This window comes from Brienomyrus brachyistius, chromosome 11 (assembly GCF_023856365.1).
Source record: "Brienomyrus brachyistius isolate T26 chromosome 11, BBRACH_0.4, whole genome shotgun sequence".
Lineage (NCBI taxonomy): Eukaryota > Metazoa > Chordata > Actinopteri > Osteoglossiformes > Mormyridae > Brienomyrus > Brienomyrus brachyistius.
The window spans coordinates 17280843-17300770 of record NC_064543.1 but is presented as its reverse complement, the minus strand read 5'-3'; the positions used below and the strand labels follow the sequence as shown (position 1 = coordinate 17300770).

The window sequence follows — 19928 nt, the reverse complement described above, 5'->3', positions numbered from 1 at the left end:
TGGTGGATATTTCGGTCCATCCGCCGAATGCATATAATTTGTTTAACTGTTTGCCATGTTTTCTATGTACACATATGCAGTGTCCTTCTTTGTATGGTATTGATAGCCTATTAGCAATAAATATTTTGTTCTCTAAAGTAGCTGTAGTGTTCACCTATTTTGAAACTGTACGGTATACTGTACTTATTTCTGTCCATAGTTAGCACAGTAGTGTGACGCGAAATAGCTGAATTTATTCGCTAAAACCCCTGACGTTTTGGTAGCTTTGGGCTACTCTGGGTGTTGGATGAGAATAACGTGCTCGGTTAATGTAATCGTTTAGTTTGGGCAATGGCTATACTGTATGTCGCGGTTGTAATAATTTCCACGCAAATGTTAAGTTTGATCAGTTTGAAGGGGGGAAATGTGGAATCTATCCAATTTAACTACTGCTTTCAGGGTTTTTTTTTAACACACTTTAAGAATAAACAGCGTGTCTTTTGACTGGACCAACTTATATGACCCATATTATCAGCAGGTAGTGACGAGAGGCTGACTATTTACCATACTGGAGTAGAACTGGACATTTTTTACCTTACACTCATGCATCCCTCAAGGTGTACAGCCTTGTTTGCATTATCCTACAAAAGCTGATGGTTAGTTTGGCTGTAGATTGAGTGCAGATTCATGTGCAAGCCCCCTTTCCTATTGACTAAGGCAGCAAGGGAGGCTATTGCCATGGTGAAGGGTGGATTGTCCAATCAGTGCTTTTGCCCGGTGGGGGCAGAAATGACACATCAGCTTGCTCTGCTGCTGGGAGAGGCAAGTGCACAACCATTCACAGAAAAACAAAGCCATCCGGAGCATATACTGTGGCCTGTTTTAGTTCTGTTCTCCCTTCTTCTCCTCTGAAGCACTCCTTCTCGATCTCCCCCTGGTAACCAGCACCTCAGGACCAATCGAAGTTGACAGGAACTACTCTGAAGCCTGTAAGTAAGCATTACATCGCGCAGTCTGCTGCATGCATTACATGAGCAGCACTAGTCATTATCTTCCATTAGCTTTGAGCGCTACGTTGTTTTAAATCAGCAGCTAGAAGCAGTACTGCAGGAACTGCTTCACGGAGGAGTCACAACGGTTAATGTATGCAGTGACTCTTAAAGATGACTCAGAGTATGCTCAGGCATTTCTTGGTTTTCTCTGAGATACTGTCAGACTCTGGCCAGATGCCTTCATGGACAGATTTGCATAAATGACGCGCATGCATCGGTTTGTGAACTTCCATGTCAGGTGAAATAAATCCCCAGCACAACTTACGGGGGATTCTGGGAGTCCACAGGTGGTGGTGTCAGTTCTGGAATCTGACTGGATGCCTGTAACTGGTTACACTGGATAAGCAAAGAGGATGTATATGTCACCACACTGGACGCCCATGGACTGGAAAGACTAAGGAACATGGAGGCCTTGTGGGAAGCTAATCAGTTATGTAAACCAGGGGTCTCCAACTCCGGTCCTGGAGAGCTACTGTCCAGTAGGTTTTCTATCCTACTTGGCTTCTGATGAGCGACACCTGTGTTCAGGTAAATACCAGGAACAAGTGTGGGTCATCGGATACCAGGTAGGACAGAAAACCTACTGGATAGTAGCTCTCCATGACCGGAGTTGGAGACACCTGATGTAAACAATTGGTCTATTGGGTGCATAAACATAAAGAGGGGAGCCTTACTGCTATTGTCTCTGTCTTTCAGATGAGGAAGTCACCCTTCTGTGCAGGAAGGAGGAGCTAAACTTTGGGAACTGCCTGTTCGGTTGGCTGCGATGTTATAATAGGAGGGGTTGTGGCAGGGATTACATGTTGATGAAACTGATCTGCTCAGGTAAGGGAGACTTGGGCGATTCCCGCCCGTCGTCCTGTGCACTAGAGTCATCCATCTTCATCTTCCGTCATCTGTGCTCGACGTGGCAGATTTCACCCCTACTACAGCTGCCTTGTGGACTAATCCTTCCAGACAGAACCGAGGCCGTTTATTGATGTGTCTGGTTACTCATTTTCATCTTGTTATGTTAATCAAATGATTTTGACAAGCTCTATTACCGCAGATATGGGGAAATCAAAAAAAAAATCTGTATTCATTCGAAAACCCAGTCAGTGTTGCCCCTCAAGAAAAATAAACTGTCAGTGGTTGATTAGAGACTGCGAGAGATGTGACACATGTCTCTTTGGTGTAATTCGGCCAAGCTCTTTAGTCTTGGGTTGACTTGGCTGTGTCATTTAAGCAGCTGGCTGGTCAATGTGGCTGACATCAGTTTCGATGGGAATCATCGCTAACAAAAGCACAGAAAGATCGTGTTCATGATCGTTGGGCTTTTTATGATTAGCCTTATTAGACATGGATTGTTCCCAAACTTTTACATTTCAGTTTTCCTCCAAGGTTTGCCCATAGTAACCAGGAGTTTGTGTGTAATCTTAGCATGTAGAAGTCAAACATCCCTGACTGCCCTGTCCATCGTTCTGCTTGCATCTGGAACCCAATCAGTAAACAGTCTTACCGGCCTTTTTTGGGTAACTGCGTATTCCCCAGACGCGGCACATTTGTGATGGCCGCTAATGCGTCCTGACCTTTCTCTAAATTGTTTGCAGAAGGAGACAGATCCTCTCCACTCATGATCAGGCTGCTAACTGCTGTAGAGGTTGCACATGGTCATTTGGCTGCAGATTTCAAACCTGGGCTCCCTAATACATGGTTTATGCTACAATAAATTTGAAAAAAAAACACACATACACTAACAGCAGATAAGACATTTTGCATAGTCTGCAGCATTGCCTTAATGAACAATGTAAAACTGAGAAATATTTACATTCACTGAAAACACTGTATGTACTAAAATACAATTGCAAACCCATTTCCCTCATGTGAGATTTTGATTCAGCCCCAATAGCGTCAAAAAGTACATTTCGGAAACATCTAATCCGGACATGATTCGGTACAGCAGCATGGCTTGCGGCCGCTAATGTCGTCTGCCAAAGAGATTTTAGCTGGTTAATATGACTTCCCGCCATTGCTGTGATATATAATTCATAAGTCATCTATCTCATTCCTGAAATATCACAGTTGCCCATAGCAATAGCCTTGACTGGACCCTCCATTTTGGTTCCGTTTCATTTAAGACGCAGAATGAAGTCATAGGTTGGATTCTGAGCATCGGTCCTAGTGAGGGGGCCTCAGTGCTTCTGTTATAGTTGACACCTCTCTCTTGACCCAGTGGGGTGTGTTTCAGCGTCCAGGTTCAATAAAGCCTTCCAGACAGGATTTCACCCGGAACAGCTGACCATAGCCTAGAAGCTACCGTAAGCTGTGTAGCCCAGCCAGGTTTTCCTACCCATTTATAGCTATTTTCAGAATAAACTCAATAGGGGTTGTGCGCGGCTCAGCAGGTTAGAAAACTGTGCCTGTGATCGGAATATTGTTGTGTCAAATCCCAGGGTCAGCAGAGTCATGTCATCGTTGGGTCTTTGAGCAAGGGCTTCAACCTCAATTGCTCCAGGAACCGCCTTGACCCTCCTTTGTACTAAAAAGAGTCAGCTGCACGAGGAAGCGGATCTTAACCAGGGCTGGCTCTTTCCCATCAAGCCACCTGCTGCTATATTATTTGTCACCAAAGGATGCAGATCCATTCCCATGAGTACCAGACTGTCATACATTACTCTCTACATGGTTTCACCTGTGTTCACCTCTGCAGTCTGTATGGTAGCAAATTAATCTCCTTAGTCATTTTAAAAAACTGACCGGCGTAATAGATACTAATTTCCAGCTCGCTCCACTAAGGTGATTTAGGATGATTTATAGGGTGGGCATTCTCCACTGTGAGAGCCTGGGGATCACTGGTTTACAGTGCATGTGGAAAGATGAAGCGCTCCTCTGCATCTCATCCCCTTAGTCCAGGGGCCATAAAGCCTTTAAGAATTGGAGACTCTGCACTGTCCATGCTATCCTGTCCTGAGGTCATGTGACAAATGTCAGCTACCCTATGATAGTGTTTCCCAACCCAGTGCTTAGGGATGCACAGAGAGTCCACAGGAGGGAGCAAAAACATGAGGGACTGTGGGTCCCCGAGGACCGAATTTGGAAACACTGCTCTACAGTTATCATTGTGCCTACGTTTGATGACATAAACATATACATTTTAAAACATGTTTTTTTTTCCACAAGTGAAATTCACAGATGAGGTGGACACCTCGTGCCCCTGAAAGGTGTTCACGCCTTCCTACACAGTGGAGGCTGAAGTTGTGAAGTCTAAGACTCCAGTGCCAACCGAATGAGCCCTTTGTAGCTGGCTGACTGTGAGCTGGTAAAAAGATAACCAGTGCATGCAGCTGGACTCTGCCAGCAATGGGTCAGATTCTTTCATATTCTTTCATAGTCCAGCTTATATCCAAGCAGGTGGCATTCTTGCACAATAGTTACATCCATCTATATATACCAGTCAGGGTCAGACTAATGGGGTTGGGTGATGTCTGTATAACAGATACATACTGGAACTACATATTCTTAATTAAAAAGACCATATTCTGTATATCGGGGTGGCATGGTGGTGCAGTGGTTAGCACCGTCGCCACACATCTTTGGGACCCGGGTTCGAGTCTCCGCCTGGGTTACATGTGTGTGGAGTTTGCATGTTCTCCCCATGTCGTCGTGGGGTTTCCTCCAGGTACTCCGGTTTCCCCCCACAGTCCAAAAACATGCTGAGGCTAATTGGAGTCGCTAAATTGCCCATAGGTGTGCATGTGTGAGTGAATGGTGTGTGAGTGTGCCCTGCGATGGGCTGGCCCCCCATCCTGGGTTGTTCCCTGCCTCGTGCCCATTGCTTCCAGGATAGGCTCCGGACCCCCCGCGACTCAGCAGGATAAGCGGTTTGGAAAATGGATGGATGGATGGATATTCTGTATATCACGGTATATTCGTGAGCTTTTTATATTTGATTATATGCCTTTTGCAGTGTACAGATACAGCATATTCCTCTTTATAAGTATTTCCTTAATGGCAGAATGGCTACACCTCAATGCCAGCTGTAAATAAGCCATAGCCTACCCCCCCCCCATCTCAATGTGTTTTTCAGCCCCCCATTACCTCCATCATCTCCACCTTGGCTGACAGATCCCTCCACCCCCCCCGCCCCCCTCCCCCACCGGGAGTCACCACCTGAGGAGCTGTGTGGGCGGGGCCACATCACTGAGCTGGTGGGGCACAGATAAGGCTCACTGGTGCGGTCCGCCCCCCCCCCCCACACCACACACACACGTATCGGTGCCCAGCAGCAGCTGCAGTAAAGCAGCACGCCCGCTTGACTAATTGGCTACTGCAGCTCCCCGCTCCGGATGGTGACCTTCTCCCAGCTGCCGTCACACCTCACGCCGAGACCTTTCTATTAGTTACGGGGTGCAGTGGCGCCGGGTAGCACAGCCACTCCCCCCCCCCCCCCCCCCCCCCCCCCGCAGGAGAGCGTGCAGGGCTCCTGCCGATGCGCGACACACTCGCACACAGAGCTCACTGAGGCTGCATCCATCACCCACGCCACACTGGGCCTGGCAATGCGGCTGAAGTGAGAAGCAGAGAGAGCATCCAGCCTCCGGTTTTCCGGTGCGGGCTGGGGTGTGTGTGTCTGTTTGTGTGGAAATCCTGCTGTATTTGTGGCTGGGCTGTTGTGAGTGTTGACAGGGGTCAGTCGTTAGAAACCACATACACATAAATGAGTATGAGTATATGTTTGCCTGTTTATATGTACCCTCTGTTTGAGGTGGAATAAGAATGAGAAATCAAATGTGCGTATGGCTGTCTGTCTGAGGATTGGCTGTTCTGAGTGTAGCCGTCGGAGGATTGGATGTCTGCGTATAACTGTCTGAGGATTGGATACCTGGGTGAATCCGTCTAAGGATTGGCTGTCTGCGTGTATCCGTCTGAGGATTGGTTGTCTGACCATGTCTGTCTGAAGGTTGACTGTTTGTGTGAATCCATTTGAAGATTGCTTGTCTGTGTATATCTTTCAGAGGACTGGCTGTCTGTGTGTATCCGTCTGAGGATTGGATGTCTGTGTGTACCCGTCTGAGGATTGGATGTCTGTGTGTATCCGTCTGAGGATTGGATGTCTGTGTGTATCTGTCTGAGGATTGGCTGTCTGTGTGTATCTGTCTGAGGATTGGCTGTCTGTGTGTATCTGTCTGAGGATTGGCTGTCTGTGTGTATCTGTCTGAGGATTGGCCGTCTGTGTGTATACGTCTGAGGATTGGCCGTCTGTGTGTATCTGTCTGAGGATTGGCCGCCTCTGTGTATCTGTCTGAGGATTGGCCGCCTCTGTGTATCTGTCTGAGGATTGGCCGCCTCTGTGTATCTGTCTGAGGATTGGCTGCCTCTGTGTATCCGTCTGAGGATTGGCTGCCTCTGTGTATCTGTCTGAGGATTGGCTGCCTCTGTGTATCCGTCTGAGGATTGGCTGCCTCTGTGTATCCGTCTGAGGATTGGCTGCCTCTGTGTATCTGTCTGAGGATTGGTCTGTGTGTTAGTTAGGAGTCGTGCATTAAGATTCTCGCATGCGGCAGCATCTTTGGCCCAGAGTCTCTTGGAATTGGATCATGCCAGTCGTTACTGGGCATATGTGGATCGTTCTTTTAGAAAGAATAGGTGACAGGCAAATGGAGACCCTGCACAGCTGACTCAGGGCGTATGTCACTTAGAGCGATGGGTTGGTTCCTAATAACATGCCTTTGGAACCTCAGCAGTGAACGACATTAATATGTTTTAACCAATATGAATTATTAATGAAACAAAATTAATCAAAATCATCACCTTAGTCTTATTTTATACCCTATTACCAATATAATTATGCTTGCGTGAACATTAAGGGCCAAATTCTGCAAAGTATCAGAGCAGTCCCGTATTTGGAAAGCTTCTTTATTGTGTCCTGAAGAACTGTGCTGTCCAATCAGAGGCGTGTTATGGTTGCAAACAGACCCCATGAACTTTCATCACAGTCAAACCATAAGCTGGAATCGACCAGCAGAAATGCTAAGAGCCTGCAAAGCTCAGAAGCAACACACTGTCTTCAGGACAAGATGAGAGGGAAATATAGCCTTTCCCCTCTGATGAGTCTGATTTCTAGTAACAGAGCAGTGCTGGTTCCGTCGGCCATGACAATAGATTATTGAGTCAATTTTATCGGCAATTTAGCAGTGACCGTAAAGCATGCTGCCTTACTGCTATGTTGTATGTGAACAAACTCAATAAACATTGATGCGAAAACATACAAAGCAAGCAGATAGTGTGCGCGTGAGGAACTTAAGCCTGCCTGTACAGGAGCCATATCTATATTCAGGGCTTAGCTCTAGTTCCCTCAACACTGAAAAACAATTTAAGAGCTTGCAGGTGGCAAGATGCCTCTGGCAGATGTCAGGTGAATTCAGCATGTGGCTTCTGGAAGACAAGCTATTTTCTTTGCAATTAGGATCTGTTCTGTCCTAATAGGAGAAAATCATTGCCACAGAAAGCCCTCACTGTGCCTTTGCTTCTTGCTATTTAATTGTTTTTTGGGGTCTCTTGCTTGAGAAGAATTACAGTCTGACAGCACAACTGTCGACATCAAGAGTGAGGAAAGCAAGACTGTAATCAACATACTCGATCTCCGTCTGCAGTACATTTTATTTCTCGCAGTCTAGACACGGCTGGCAGACATATGCAAATGCATTTCTCACTGGAAGTAAGATATATATTTAAAATTTCACAAAAGATGACAGCGAAAACAATAGCGAAGATGGGCCTTCGTTGTATTAGACGAATTACACGCGAGGAGGAAGAGGAGGAGATGCGTAGGAAATTCTGCAGACATCATGAGCAAAGGACAGTCTAGTGCATCAGGAACTGGACTCCTGGTCACAGAACCTCAGGAGAGGCTCCATCCTGCACATTGTACTTAAGGTCCTTGAGAAGCAGTACTCTGCTATACATTTATAATAAAGTGGTAAACAATGAAGGTCCCTTTGGATCAAGACATCTGACAGGCAGCCCAATGAATTTGTCTTTCACAGCTGCTGCCGCAGCTTGTAAAGGTCAGGCATCTTCTCTCTCCCCCCAATGCTGCCCCAGGCAACCGGTCTCCAGCTCACATGTCAGTGCCTCTATGCATAGATCAGACTGACCCCTCTGTGAGAGTCCCATCAACACCCCCCTCCCTTCTCCAAGCCCCGTTTGTTGCTGCCAGAACAGACCTGACAAGCCGAGCCAGATCACAGGGGAGCAAACTAGGCTATTTCGAGCATTATCCTTTAGCCAGCCTACCGCTGTATGTAGTGTGCAGTACCTGTGCAGGCAAGCTTTGGTATAACTACATTAAATGATATCATAAGATCCATGCTTTAGGAGCTAGCTATAAATTATTCACGTAACTGGTTGCTTAGGGGTTAAAGATGTTAGGAACTGATTCTGAGTCAGTGCTGAAAAGTCTCGAAAATTTGTCACGACTTTTATGTTCCCTGTGTGCAGTTTGGGCTTCCTTCTGTTTCTCAAAGACACACACTGACATCTCTAGATTGCTGACAGTATTAGATTATGCGCATGTACACTATAATGGACGGGCATTCCGTCTGGGATGTACCCCTGACCTGTGCTGTATACTGCCAGAGAGAGGACCTAGGCCCACCCATGACCCTGTCCGGGATAAGACTTTGGAAGATGAATGCAAGTGATAAACTCTTATAAATATATGTTTTTTTTATGTCCTTTTTAAAGCTGCGAATATATTTAGCATGCGTCTGGAGCTTTATGGCTGGAGAAAGTCACCTACGAGGTCGAAACCGGCAAACAGGGAAGAGGCAGGAAGCAGTGATTTCCGAGGCTTAGTCACCATCGTTGGAGTGACGACAAAGGTCAGCGACTCGTGATAGTTGCTCACTACATTTGCGCTCACCGGAGAGGGATCACTTTAGGTTCTGATTCTTCTCATTACCTGGCCGCTGCCGCTCCAGCCAATCACCCCAAACATCATCACTGCACTTGCTAAAACTTTCTGGCACTGACAAACGGCTCCTCTCTGCTCCTGCACACTGTGCCTCTAAGAAGGTGCAAGATATGCAGATTCTAACTGGCCCAATTTGCTACGAGACTCTAATTCATGGTTGGGCAGAGGGGGTGGGGGGGGGGGGGGCACCAGCTGCTAATCTGCCCATTTGTGGATCATCTATATCAGTGTTTCCCAGCTCTATCCTCAGGGACCCTCAGACAGTCCGGGTACGTGTACTGTCTGGCAGGAAGCTGGAAAGGTGCAAAAACGTGGACTGTCTGGGGGTCTCCGAACGGGAATGGGAAACACTGCTCTTAATGGATGGTCCTTAAGCAGTTCTCCCACACGGCTGGCCCCGGACAGGGCAGGATGAGCACAAGAGCAGCACCCTTTGCCCGGTGAATGCCAATACCGATTCAGGCAGAATGTCTGTATTTAAACAAGCATGCTTTTCATTTCCACACTCTTGACAACCATGGGCTGATTCTACTGTTTGGTCCTTGAGCAAAGCCCTTAAGCCCTACTTCAGGGCCCGGCTGACCCTGATCTCTCAAAAACGTGTATGTTGCTTTGGTTAAAAGTATCTGCTAAACAAATAAATGGAATGTAGCCTCTACAGAGACTTTCCATGTCTGGGTATACAGCCGGATATGTGTTGAAACCACTCAGGCCAAGAACCATGGTTTAAGGTTGAGCAAATGTCCTCCCACTGGGATTTGGCTCTGCCACCTAATAGTCCGTTAACTATATGAGCTCCTTAACCTCTGAGTCTGGGAGCGTTGGCGCTGTGAGGCAGTGCCCTGAAGGACATTAACTCCAATTTGTGGCTCGACGAGGACAGAGGCTGTGCCATTCCCAGGAGTGTGGATCCCAGTGGGCCGTCACGCCCCATGGAGCAAAATTAATGGCCTGCAGCCGCCCTGGCTTCCCCGCTCTGCCCTCTCGGCGTTCGGGGAGACGAGTCGTCAGATGGAGTAGAGATCCTCTGATCTCCGCAGCTCCTTCTGCGCTGCTCTATATAAAGGAGCCGCTCGCAGTAAATTCTGCATGATGAAAGGGATTTGCGATCCCCTCTAGTGGGGCAAGTTGTGTCAGTTATCGAGGTTCTTTTTCAGTCGTACTTTCTTCATATAAACACACTAATTGGTTCCCACTGCTTTAGTATAATAGCAAAACCGAAGAGTATCTCCAATTTTCTGTTGCCTCTCGCCAGCAAATGCAAAAAAAAAATCCTATCCTCCAAATTGATCAAGTCTATTTGTAACCTGATTAAGAAATTAAATTATCTTTTCAATGTTGAAGGCTTTAGGAATCTTTCAGAAAAAAATCAAATTGCCTGTAACTGGCCACACTCAGACAGAAGAGAGACCGTCATCATCAGGCAGCATCTAAGACCTTCCTGTGTTCAGTGTAAAGTTCCTACCAGCAGAGAGCGGCACTGTGTCAGTCAGCATGTGTTGCGCCTGGGGACCCTGCTCTGGGTGAGGGTGTCTGTCCAGCACCCCACCATCTGCCGACTCGGACAGGCCCGGCCTGACCTTGAGCCGCTGCTGCAGCCTGCCAAGGCAGCCAGGAGGGAGATGGTTGCATTGCACAAGGCAGGCCAGCTGTAGAGGGACAGTCAGCCACCGGGGGGATGGGGGCATTTTACAGTACAACCAGGAGGGAGGAGAGTCCTTCAGTCAAGATGGCCACATTTCAACACCTCTGGCAAAGAATGAGAAAGCAGGCATCCCATATACTACAAACAGTCCTTAGACCATACATTCACATAGTAAGCAGATATTTTTATCAGGAGCGTCACTGGGCAGAGTACGGAAGATGGAAAGTTGGATGGATGGGTAGACATTCAGCAGGGTTGCCACCGTCGTCCTGTACAATGCAGAACGCAGCATGTTCCAACCCGGGATCGTCCCATATTATAAAGGACGGCTGGCAACCCTAACGTTGAGCTACATGTTCATTTTTGTTAGCTTGCATGAAGAAAACTGTGGCTTATAATTTTACCCAGTTACAACAGCATATTTACTGACAATGTTCTATTTAAGTAGCCGGCATTCATCCTACGAGGATTTAAATATTTATTCACGGGGGCAGTGCGTGGCTCAGCAGGATAGGTCTCGGCTGTGGCAGTCAGAGTCGCCACATATCCGCTGGGCCCGTGAGCAAGGTCCTTAACCCCCCCCCCCCCCCCCCCCCCAAAAAAAAGCTCCAGGGTTGCTGGACGGACGCCTGACCCTGTGCTCAGACCCCAAGCTTTACTCTCACCTCTAAATATATGTGTGTGTGTGTCTTAAAGAAGGAGGTGGGATATGCAGAAAAAAAAACAAAGAACCGTTTCTCGCACAAACGGCAAATCAAGCTTAAATTTAATATTTAAGACTCAAATCACGTGTCTGATTTCTTAACCAGTAGGATCTACCCAAAGACCCAAGTTTGGTCATAGGGTTTGAGGGCCGCCCGCATTGAACCCCTGCAGGTGAGGCGCGGAATGACGTGACCCCGGTCCTGCTTCGTGGAGCATTCAGGGACAGGCTGTCCTGTGGGGTGTGTGTGTGTGTGTGTGTGCCCGCGCTTTCGTCCGTGCCGAAGTGTGTGTGCGTTTCTGCACACTGATGGTCTACCAATGTGCCTCCCTTTACCGTGAATCCGCCAATCAGGGGGCTGTACATCAGTGACTACCATTTGTCCTTCCACTCATCAATCAAGTGTCAGCATCCAATGAAAACTGTTGTCTGTCAGGCAGCCAGTTTTGGTTTTTTACTCACAGCACTAAGAACCATTCCACAGACTCACGTTCGCTTAAATGAGAAGCTGGACTGAGAAGTTCTCTCCCCTGTCATAATTTGCTGTGATTGCCTACTGCCTCCTACTGGGAGGGTTGAATGAGTCCTGACACCCATGCAGTACCTCAGGAAGCTGGCCCACTTTGCCGTCCCCTCCAGACCAGTATACGGCACTCAATGTACTCATTCATGTATCTTAATGTACTCACAGCATCTGAAAAATTCTAATTCTACAAAAAGAAAAATCCCAAAAGAAACGGCACTAAGGTTATGGTACATTACCTCATACCTCCAAGGTGAGGGGTTCAAATCTCACCCATCCCTGTGTGGAAACTGCATGTTCCCTGTGTGTCCCCCCCCCCCCCCACTACCCTGTAAAAGACTGGTATCTCTAAATTGTCCATAGTGTATTACTTATCCTGGGTGGACCCCAGCCTTGTGCCCTGTGTTGGCTGGAATAGGCTCCACGCCCCCCCCCCTGACAAACCTACCACAATAAGCATTCGGTAGGAAATAGAAGGAAAGTGTATTATTCATATCCGATAAAATAAACGTTATATAGTCCCTTATTTTCCAGAAAATGGCAGCCGGTTGTGTCATCGTGGTTTTTTTTCAGTTTGCTTTGAAAGCCTGTAGAGAGGGGAACTTGTGCTCTCTGCACACAAACAGTGCTAGTTTCTGTCAGTTTCAATGGATTTCTGGTTGATTTGTTAACCAGCATTACTGTATGATGATTTAAAAAGCAATTTTCAGCATTTAAATATTGTGTTCCTCATAACTCCTTTGTGTTCTTAAAACGTACATTAGACTAATACAAAATGGTCATTGGGACGCCTCTGCACCCCTAATCTGGTGCAGATTCCCAGCCCAGTAAGCAGGATGAAAGAGCATGTAAAGTGGCATACTTCCCCTTCAGTCTCTGTGCTCCACGGTCACCTGGCTCATATTTCTGCACGCCATGAACATTCTGACTTCTCTTAACATGCCAGCTAAGCTGACAGCTGGGGGTCTAAGCGCGAGGAGAGGCACACACCCCATCGCCTCTCTGAGAACGTGAGCTTTCCGGAAGGGTCCAAAAAGGAGTTGTTCTGGATGATATTCAGGCAGGTCGCAGGCTGCATGTTTTGAATAAATGAAAGAATGTTATGTCTATATATCACTTATATAAAAATAAGATTATACAGACACCCAACACATTACAGGACCAATGGTGAGCTTCAACCACCACCACTGTGTAGCACATACCTGGTTGATGCGACGGCTACCTTTCTGCACCAGTACACTCACCATACAGTGGTGAAGTGAAGGTGGTGAAGAGGCAGGAGATAATTCACCAGCTAGATATAGGGGATGATTAGGAGGCAGTGGGCCATTTTAGCCAGGGTGCCACCCCCTACTCCTTCAAAAGATGCCCAGGGATCTTTTATGACCTCAGAGAGTCAGGACCTCGGTTCTACATCTCATCCAAAGGAAGGCACCATTTTTGGGATCCACTCAGACCACAGGATGGACTCCCCTGTTTCCCACACAGCACTGCTCCCGGCACACAATACTTCCAAAAATGTTCATGTCCACTGGGTGTGCATTTGGGGGCTGCCTGCTTTTTAGTTGTTGCTGTGTTGCTATTCAAATCCATCAGATGCCCTGTTTACTGAATTTCCATTAGTGCTTCAGAAAGACAACTGGTACTATAAAGATACATTGACTAATTGAGAGTTTGACGGTTCTACAGATTTGAAAACGTCACTTAAATTAAGTCAGGTGTGTAGATTCTTATAGTCGGACATAACCACGCACTCTAACAAGCTAATTGCTTTTTTGTGTGACAAACCACAACAGAGGATCAGCTGCAGAAATCTATCACTTCATTTAACTTCTCCTCAAGTGCTGCTGACAGGATAACAACTGTCTCAAGTGCTAAACTGCATGAAGCAGATGCTCTACTCACTTTGTGAGAATGGGATTGCAATGTGGATGCAATCCCATCCACGGTTACCTTAAAAGGAAGCGTCTTTTCCGACGGAGAGGGTTTTCCCGCTCTGCGTGTGAGAAAGCTCTCCAAACTAAACCAAGCCAGTGTGATAGTGCAGAAGACAGAAGGTGTCAGGAGTCTCCTGATGTGCCTGTTCTGCTATGACAAGAAAAGTAACCTGACTGTAGCGGAGGCGATCTCTGTCCCTTAGGCCTTGCTGCTAAGCCAACACACACCCACACTGACCCGTGAAAGCAGAGTCATGTCAGCTCCTCTTCATGGTTACATCTTAGCAGGAAGCAGAATACACTTCACAGAGCACTTATCCTCGATGCTATAAGGCCTTAACTGTTGGAGTATTTAATTCCGTATTATTCCACGTGGCTGGACTAGGGGAGGGGTCATTGTAATTGTATCCCTTGGCAGCTACAGACTGAGAACATATTGATAGATTATTAGAAGAGGTTTCTGGCTACTTCTGTCCTGCTTAACGCTACACTAAGGAGAGTACAATGGAAAGTTCTGGTCAACCCATTTGGTAACTTAGCCAGCCAATTTCACTTTGTCTCAGATAGGGGGCGCCGGTGATGAACCTTACATAGGGCACTACATGGGCTTTGATTAGTACTGGACATGGAGGTATACTGGCCGTAAAAAGCCATTTCCTTCATGAGCAGGAAATGATTCCTACCCTACTCTTATTTGGGGGTGAAGAGCTCAGGTTAGGCACCAGTTCATGTGTCCAGGAGGTCATGGGTTGAAATCCCAGGGCCAGCAGAGGATTTCATTTCACAATTAGGCTCCTGAGCAAGCCTTTATCCAAACTGCTCCAGGAAGGCTGGTTAACCCCAAACTACCCACTCGCACGTCGCTTTGGACAAAAATGTCCAATAGGTGGCAGAATGCACGACATGCACACACAGCTCGAGAGGGGTGGGCGACCTGCATGGGAGGCAGAAGCGGGCAGATGCACGGGACTAGAAAATAAATGAAAAAGGGTCGTACGGTGGGAATACTAAATATGGGTTATAATTATCAAATCTGTGGCATGGAAATGGAATGTATCCAGTGGGAGAGGGGGGGGGTGAAAGGCGGAAAGTTACTCATCGCTCTCCCTCTCTCGCTCTTTACACTCGCAAGACGGGAGACTGTTTCCACACAGCTGGCTGTCTCCGGGAGCCAGAGATCCGGGACGCCTCATTTGGAAAACGGCAGCTGAAACGCAGGTAGCGGGAGGAAAGGGGGATAGGCGGCGTAAAGGGAAGGTGACAAAACAGTCCAGACGAGGACGGATGCTGGGGGAGTGCAGGCACTTTCCAGGATTTTGTTTCTGTTCCCTTTCCACCCCAAAGCCAGAACAGGATGTTGTTGTTCCAGGGGAACGGCGAGTCCACGCCGGACAGCAACAACCCGCCAGACAGCCCACTCTGCTGGCCATAGTGGGTCCCAGGGTGCCATGGCTGCAGGGGACACCATCCGTGCAAACAAACAGGGTCTGGTGGGACTGAAGCCACCTGTCACTGCCGACTTCCAGAATGTTCTCTGTGTGTAGAGGTCCCCATGGCTCTCTTTCGGGTCACAGCTAGCCGGCGGTGTGCAGAGTCACATGTCTTTCAGAACACAACCCGTCCTCACATGTCTCTACTGTGGGACGGGATGTGAGAGTGAAGCGGTGAAGGGTATTGGGTCTAAACCCCAGGAAGGACACTGGGGCTGCACACATGGGCTAAGCATGGAGTAAGAGAAATCCTCACAGCCCATAAATGGAAAGGCGCAGCACTGAATTCTCTCCTACAGCAAAGTGGCCGGCATGCCGGTTAGCAAACTTTGGGCTTCCTGGCATAGGCGGAAATGGCCATTATCACCCCTCTCACATCTGGTATGACTGATTATTAAGACGTGTCCCGGACAAGACTATACACTTTTCCGCTGCAGCGAGGAAATTAGAGAGAAAGCCCTGAAATTAGCGTGATTGAAACAAGCAATGCGTCCGTCAGCCGCTGAGCCTTTTGAGGGTCCCCGGGACCCACATGGGCGATAACGGATCACCACGGCGATGGGTGCCGGTCGTGGCATCTCTGAAAGAGCTGTTATTAGCAAGTGGTACATCATACTCAGCCTGCTCACCTGGACTTATTGCCCACAGGACTGGTGCAAATTAAACCGAACAGCGTCTGCTACGAGCCGGTACGGGAATCATGGCAGCACACAAAAGCTTAGGAGCCTTGGCGCACATGTCAAATATCATTTTTATGCTATTGTGAAGCTGGTGCCTCACCAGGCACTGCTCATACCCGCTGCTAGCTGGAAAATATAACAAACGTGTGTGACGAACTGTTAATTATGTCCCAGCTTTGTGAATAAGAAACCTCACTCCACGGGTAGGATCATTTAAATTCTGACATCGCTGCCTTGTTGCAGGCACTGGTGTGCAACCAGCAGGAATAAAAAACAAAATAGGTGAAAATGTAAGTGGAATGAGGTGACAGGGGTCTCTTTCAGGCACTCACAAGGGATCCCCACAGCTCACCTGGTCCACAGGCTTCCAACGTACCGCACATTTTCCATTTTTATTTGTCGAGCAGGACCTTAGTCCGTGGAGCAATTGGGGTTAAGTGCCTTGCTCAAGGGTTGTATGGTGCAATCACTCCGTTGACCCTGGGATTTGAACCAGTGACGTTCAGATGAGAAGCACTGAGTCCTAACCTACAGAGTCACAGACCCCCCCCCCCCAAATGAAAGAGTTTCATTTTCCACTTGTACAAGCACAGTTCTTCAGTTATTCACGCCCCATCTTTGCTTTTTAATGCTCACACACGTGACAGCAATGCTGCTGCTTTGGGATGGCAATTACATTGCTTGACAAACAGTTATTAACCGCACACATTAATCAGTCTCCTTCCAAAATCGATTAATAAGCCCCCCTATAGGACACGGTTAAGGAATGATTGCCAAGTTTTCCCATATAATTTTCCTTCCTTTATATTTTAAATACTTTTAAATGTATGCATCTGTTTCCTTGACTGACAGCTTATTTCAGTACTTTGGCTGTACCGTGATCCTCATGAAGAAACTGCCCATAAATTAGCATTTATAGTGATGCTGTGATAGACCATAAACCAGCAGTACTGTCTGCTTGTCCCTACTATGTGACTCTACTTCATATTTAATTGCCCATAACTAATAACTTTGCTTGCCAGCACCGTATCCTTAGTAAACACTGACAATGTTGACCTTTAATCTACTGACACCTTGTACCCCATATGCCGTTTTAGTCATACCTTTAAATTACTCATAACAGCTAATTATAAAATAGCATAATTACCCCAAAGGGAAATGTTTCTGGGGTCACTGGCTAGCGGCATTGAGCAGAAAGGTGTGACTCATCCTCGTCATGGAGCTGTATTTTTTGGCACGCGTGACTTTGAGCGGCCGTCCGTCACAGCAGTTTGTTCCTCTGCTTAACTGCTTTCGTCTCCAGCCAGACGCTACCGAGACACTGCACAGTCATTGCTCCAAACGGCCTCTAGAGGGCAATCTACTCAACGTGTCCATCCAAACAATAATGGAAATGGATTGATTTAATTAAACAGGGGAGAAATGGCAAAATTCCAGTTGTACCTTTAAGTACCAGCTAATCATACATGCATTTTGCAGTGCTGTACATGACAAGACCATTATAAAGAATTTTTAAGCAATCCACTTACATAATGCTCCATAAAAAATGTAAATTCACTATTAAATGCTTAGTATTACAACATAGCTTCTGTAATAAATCTCTCTCAACATAGAAATCCTGTAATTGGAAATAAATGATTTGCTAGGTTTTCTAGCATATATAGCATTTACAGAATTACTCTCAATTTAATCTTAGTTTGGAGTTAACTGAAGTTTAATTTCAGCTTTCAAGGCTAATATTATGAAAATGCACCTCATGGTTCATTGAGAATTGAAATTGAGGAAAAATGAAATATTAAATACCACAGACATTGAAAGATAGCTCTGTGCTGAGAATGCAGTTCACAAGGAGAGACTGATGTGCCCCTGAGAAGCAGAGGAGGGGAGCCCAGTCCATTAGAAAATACGTACATGCCTCTGTCAAGTAGAGGAGGAGAATCCAGTGCACCGTGAGAGACGGACGTCCCTCTGAGAAGCAGAGGAGGGGAGTCCAGTGCACCGTGAGAGACGGACGTCCCTCTGAGAAGCAGAGGAGGGGAGTCCAGTGCACCGTGAGAGACGGACGTCCCTCTGAGAAGCAGAGGAGGGGAGTCCAGTGCACTGTGAGAGATGGACGTCCCTCTGAGAAGCAGAGGAGGGGAGTCCAGTGCACCGTGTGACACAGACAAGCCTCTGAGAAGCAGAGGAGGGGAGTCCAGTGCACTGTGAGAGATGGACGTCCCTCTGAGAAGCAGAGGAGGGGAGTCCAGTGCACTGTGAGAGATGGACGTCCCTCTGAGAAGCAGAGGAGGGGAGTCCAGTGCACTGTGTGACATAGATGAGCCTCTGAGAAGCAGAGGAGGGGAGTCCAGTGCACCGTGTGACACAGACGAGCCTCTGAGAAGCAGAGGAGGGGAGTCCAGTGCACCGTGTGACATAGATGAGCCTCTGAGAAGCAGAGGAGGGGAGTCCAGTGCACTGTGTGACATAGATGAGCCTCTGAGAAGCAGAGGAGGGGAGTCCAGTGCACCGTGAGACACGGGCATCCCTCTGAGAAGCAGAGGAGGGGGGTCCAGATGGAACCTCAGATAGAGATGGGTGTAATATATCACACAGCCATCACTTTCAAGACTCTGGCTGTCTTTATTTAATGTGACAGTGTTCGATATCAACATGACTGGTGATTTCATTTCTATGTCCTGTATGGAGATGCTTAGATGGTGTAATAGTTTTCTCTCGCTCTGTTTCTCTCCCTCATCTGGTTGTCATCCCCGCGTTGCCCCCATATGGGTAAGAAGTGAGCTCAAACCAGAGCGGCCTAGCCCATGAGTACCCCGACTGCTGGGAGGGTGGCAGTGAGGCCAGCCTGCTGGTGTCCCCGCTGGTGGTGGCGGGCATCGTCATCGGCCTGGTGCTCTTTCTGTCCTGCGTCACCATCATCGTGGGCAGCCTGAGGAAGGATGGCCGGCTGCGCAACCCACACCTGCGCGCCAGTTACGGTGAGCTGACCTCAGATGTGTGATCCAATACTAGGTCCCCCCCACCTCTCTGTCTCTTAAACAGCCAGCCCTGTTTATTCAGCTTGGTGGTTCTACCCAGAAGCCTTTGCTCTTGGAATTTTTTCACTTTCTTTATAAATGCATTTTTCTGGTAGTATACAAGTTCAAGGCAATTTGGCGAAATTCTTCAAGAAACAAACGGGTTGATAAAAATTTCAGAATCAAACATTCAGATTTAAGAATTACTTTCCTTTGTAACCCCTGAATTCTCAGATATTATCTCATTAACATTCTGTGTAACTTGATTGTAGTGAGTGTATCGTATATAGTGAATGAATGATGTATTTTCCTTAAATCCCCCCATATTACATAAAATTAATTCAGTAGATGCGTTTATCCAAAGCAACGTACATTTTGAGAATGCAGAGACAGTCCCTGGAACAATTGGTGGTTTCGGGCCTTGCTCAATGGCCCAACAGAGAAAATCCGCCAACGCTGGGATATGAACCAGCAACCTTCCAATTACAAACACAGCATCCTAATCTGCTGAGCCACAATCAAAAGACCCCAGCGTGGAATCAGTCAGGAGGTGTGTGCCCTGAGAACTCCAAAGGCAGCAAGGGCACCATAACTGGGATAGAATTTCCCCACTACCTTTTTGCCCAGACAGGCAGTCGTCCTTAAACCGCAGCTCCAATTCTCACCGAAAGGGAATAAAAGATACTCTCCACAATAGCCTGAACTTTACACCAGCAGAGGCTTAGACTGCTGAATGGCACTGTATGAAAATCATATCAAGGGCTCCAGTATCCTTTGTGTGGAAGCCCAAGCTCTCTCTACCACAGGGCAGGCTTTGAAGAACAATTTCACAGAGATCAGCAGAAGGCCCAACACGCCTTGGCCGTCACTCGCTCCTGCTCCGTCCTGGTGATTCACGCGATAATCTATGCTGAGTAACCAGGCCCAAAGGCCCTCGCGTCAGGCACT

General features: G+C 47.4%; 1 protein-coding gene across 1 annotated transcript in view; it reads left to right on the top strand.

Annotated features, from left to right (window-relative positions):
* Window positions 1-19928, top strand: part of bean1 (brain expressed, associated with NEDD4, 1) — a 36791-nt gene that overhangs the window by 830 nt on the left and 16033 nt on the right. Inside the window, exons 2-4 of the mRNA XM_049030765.1 lie at window positions 894-968; window positions 1728-1856; window positions 18741-18941. Of these exons, the coding sequence (XP_048886722.1) occupies window positions 894-968; window positions 1728-1856; window positions 18741-18941 (405 nt within the window). The remainder of the gene's footprint in view (window positions 1-893; window positions 969-1727; window positions 1857-18740; window positions 18942-19928) is intronic.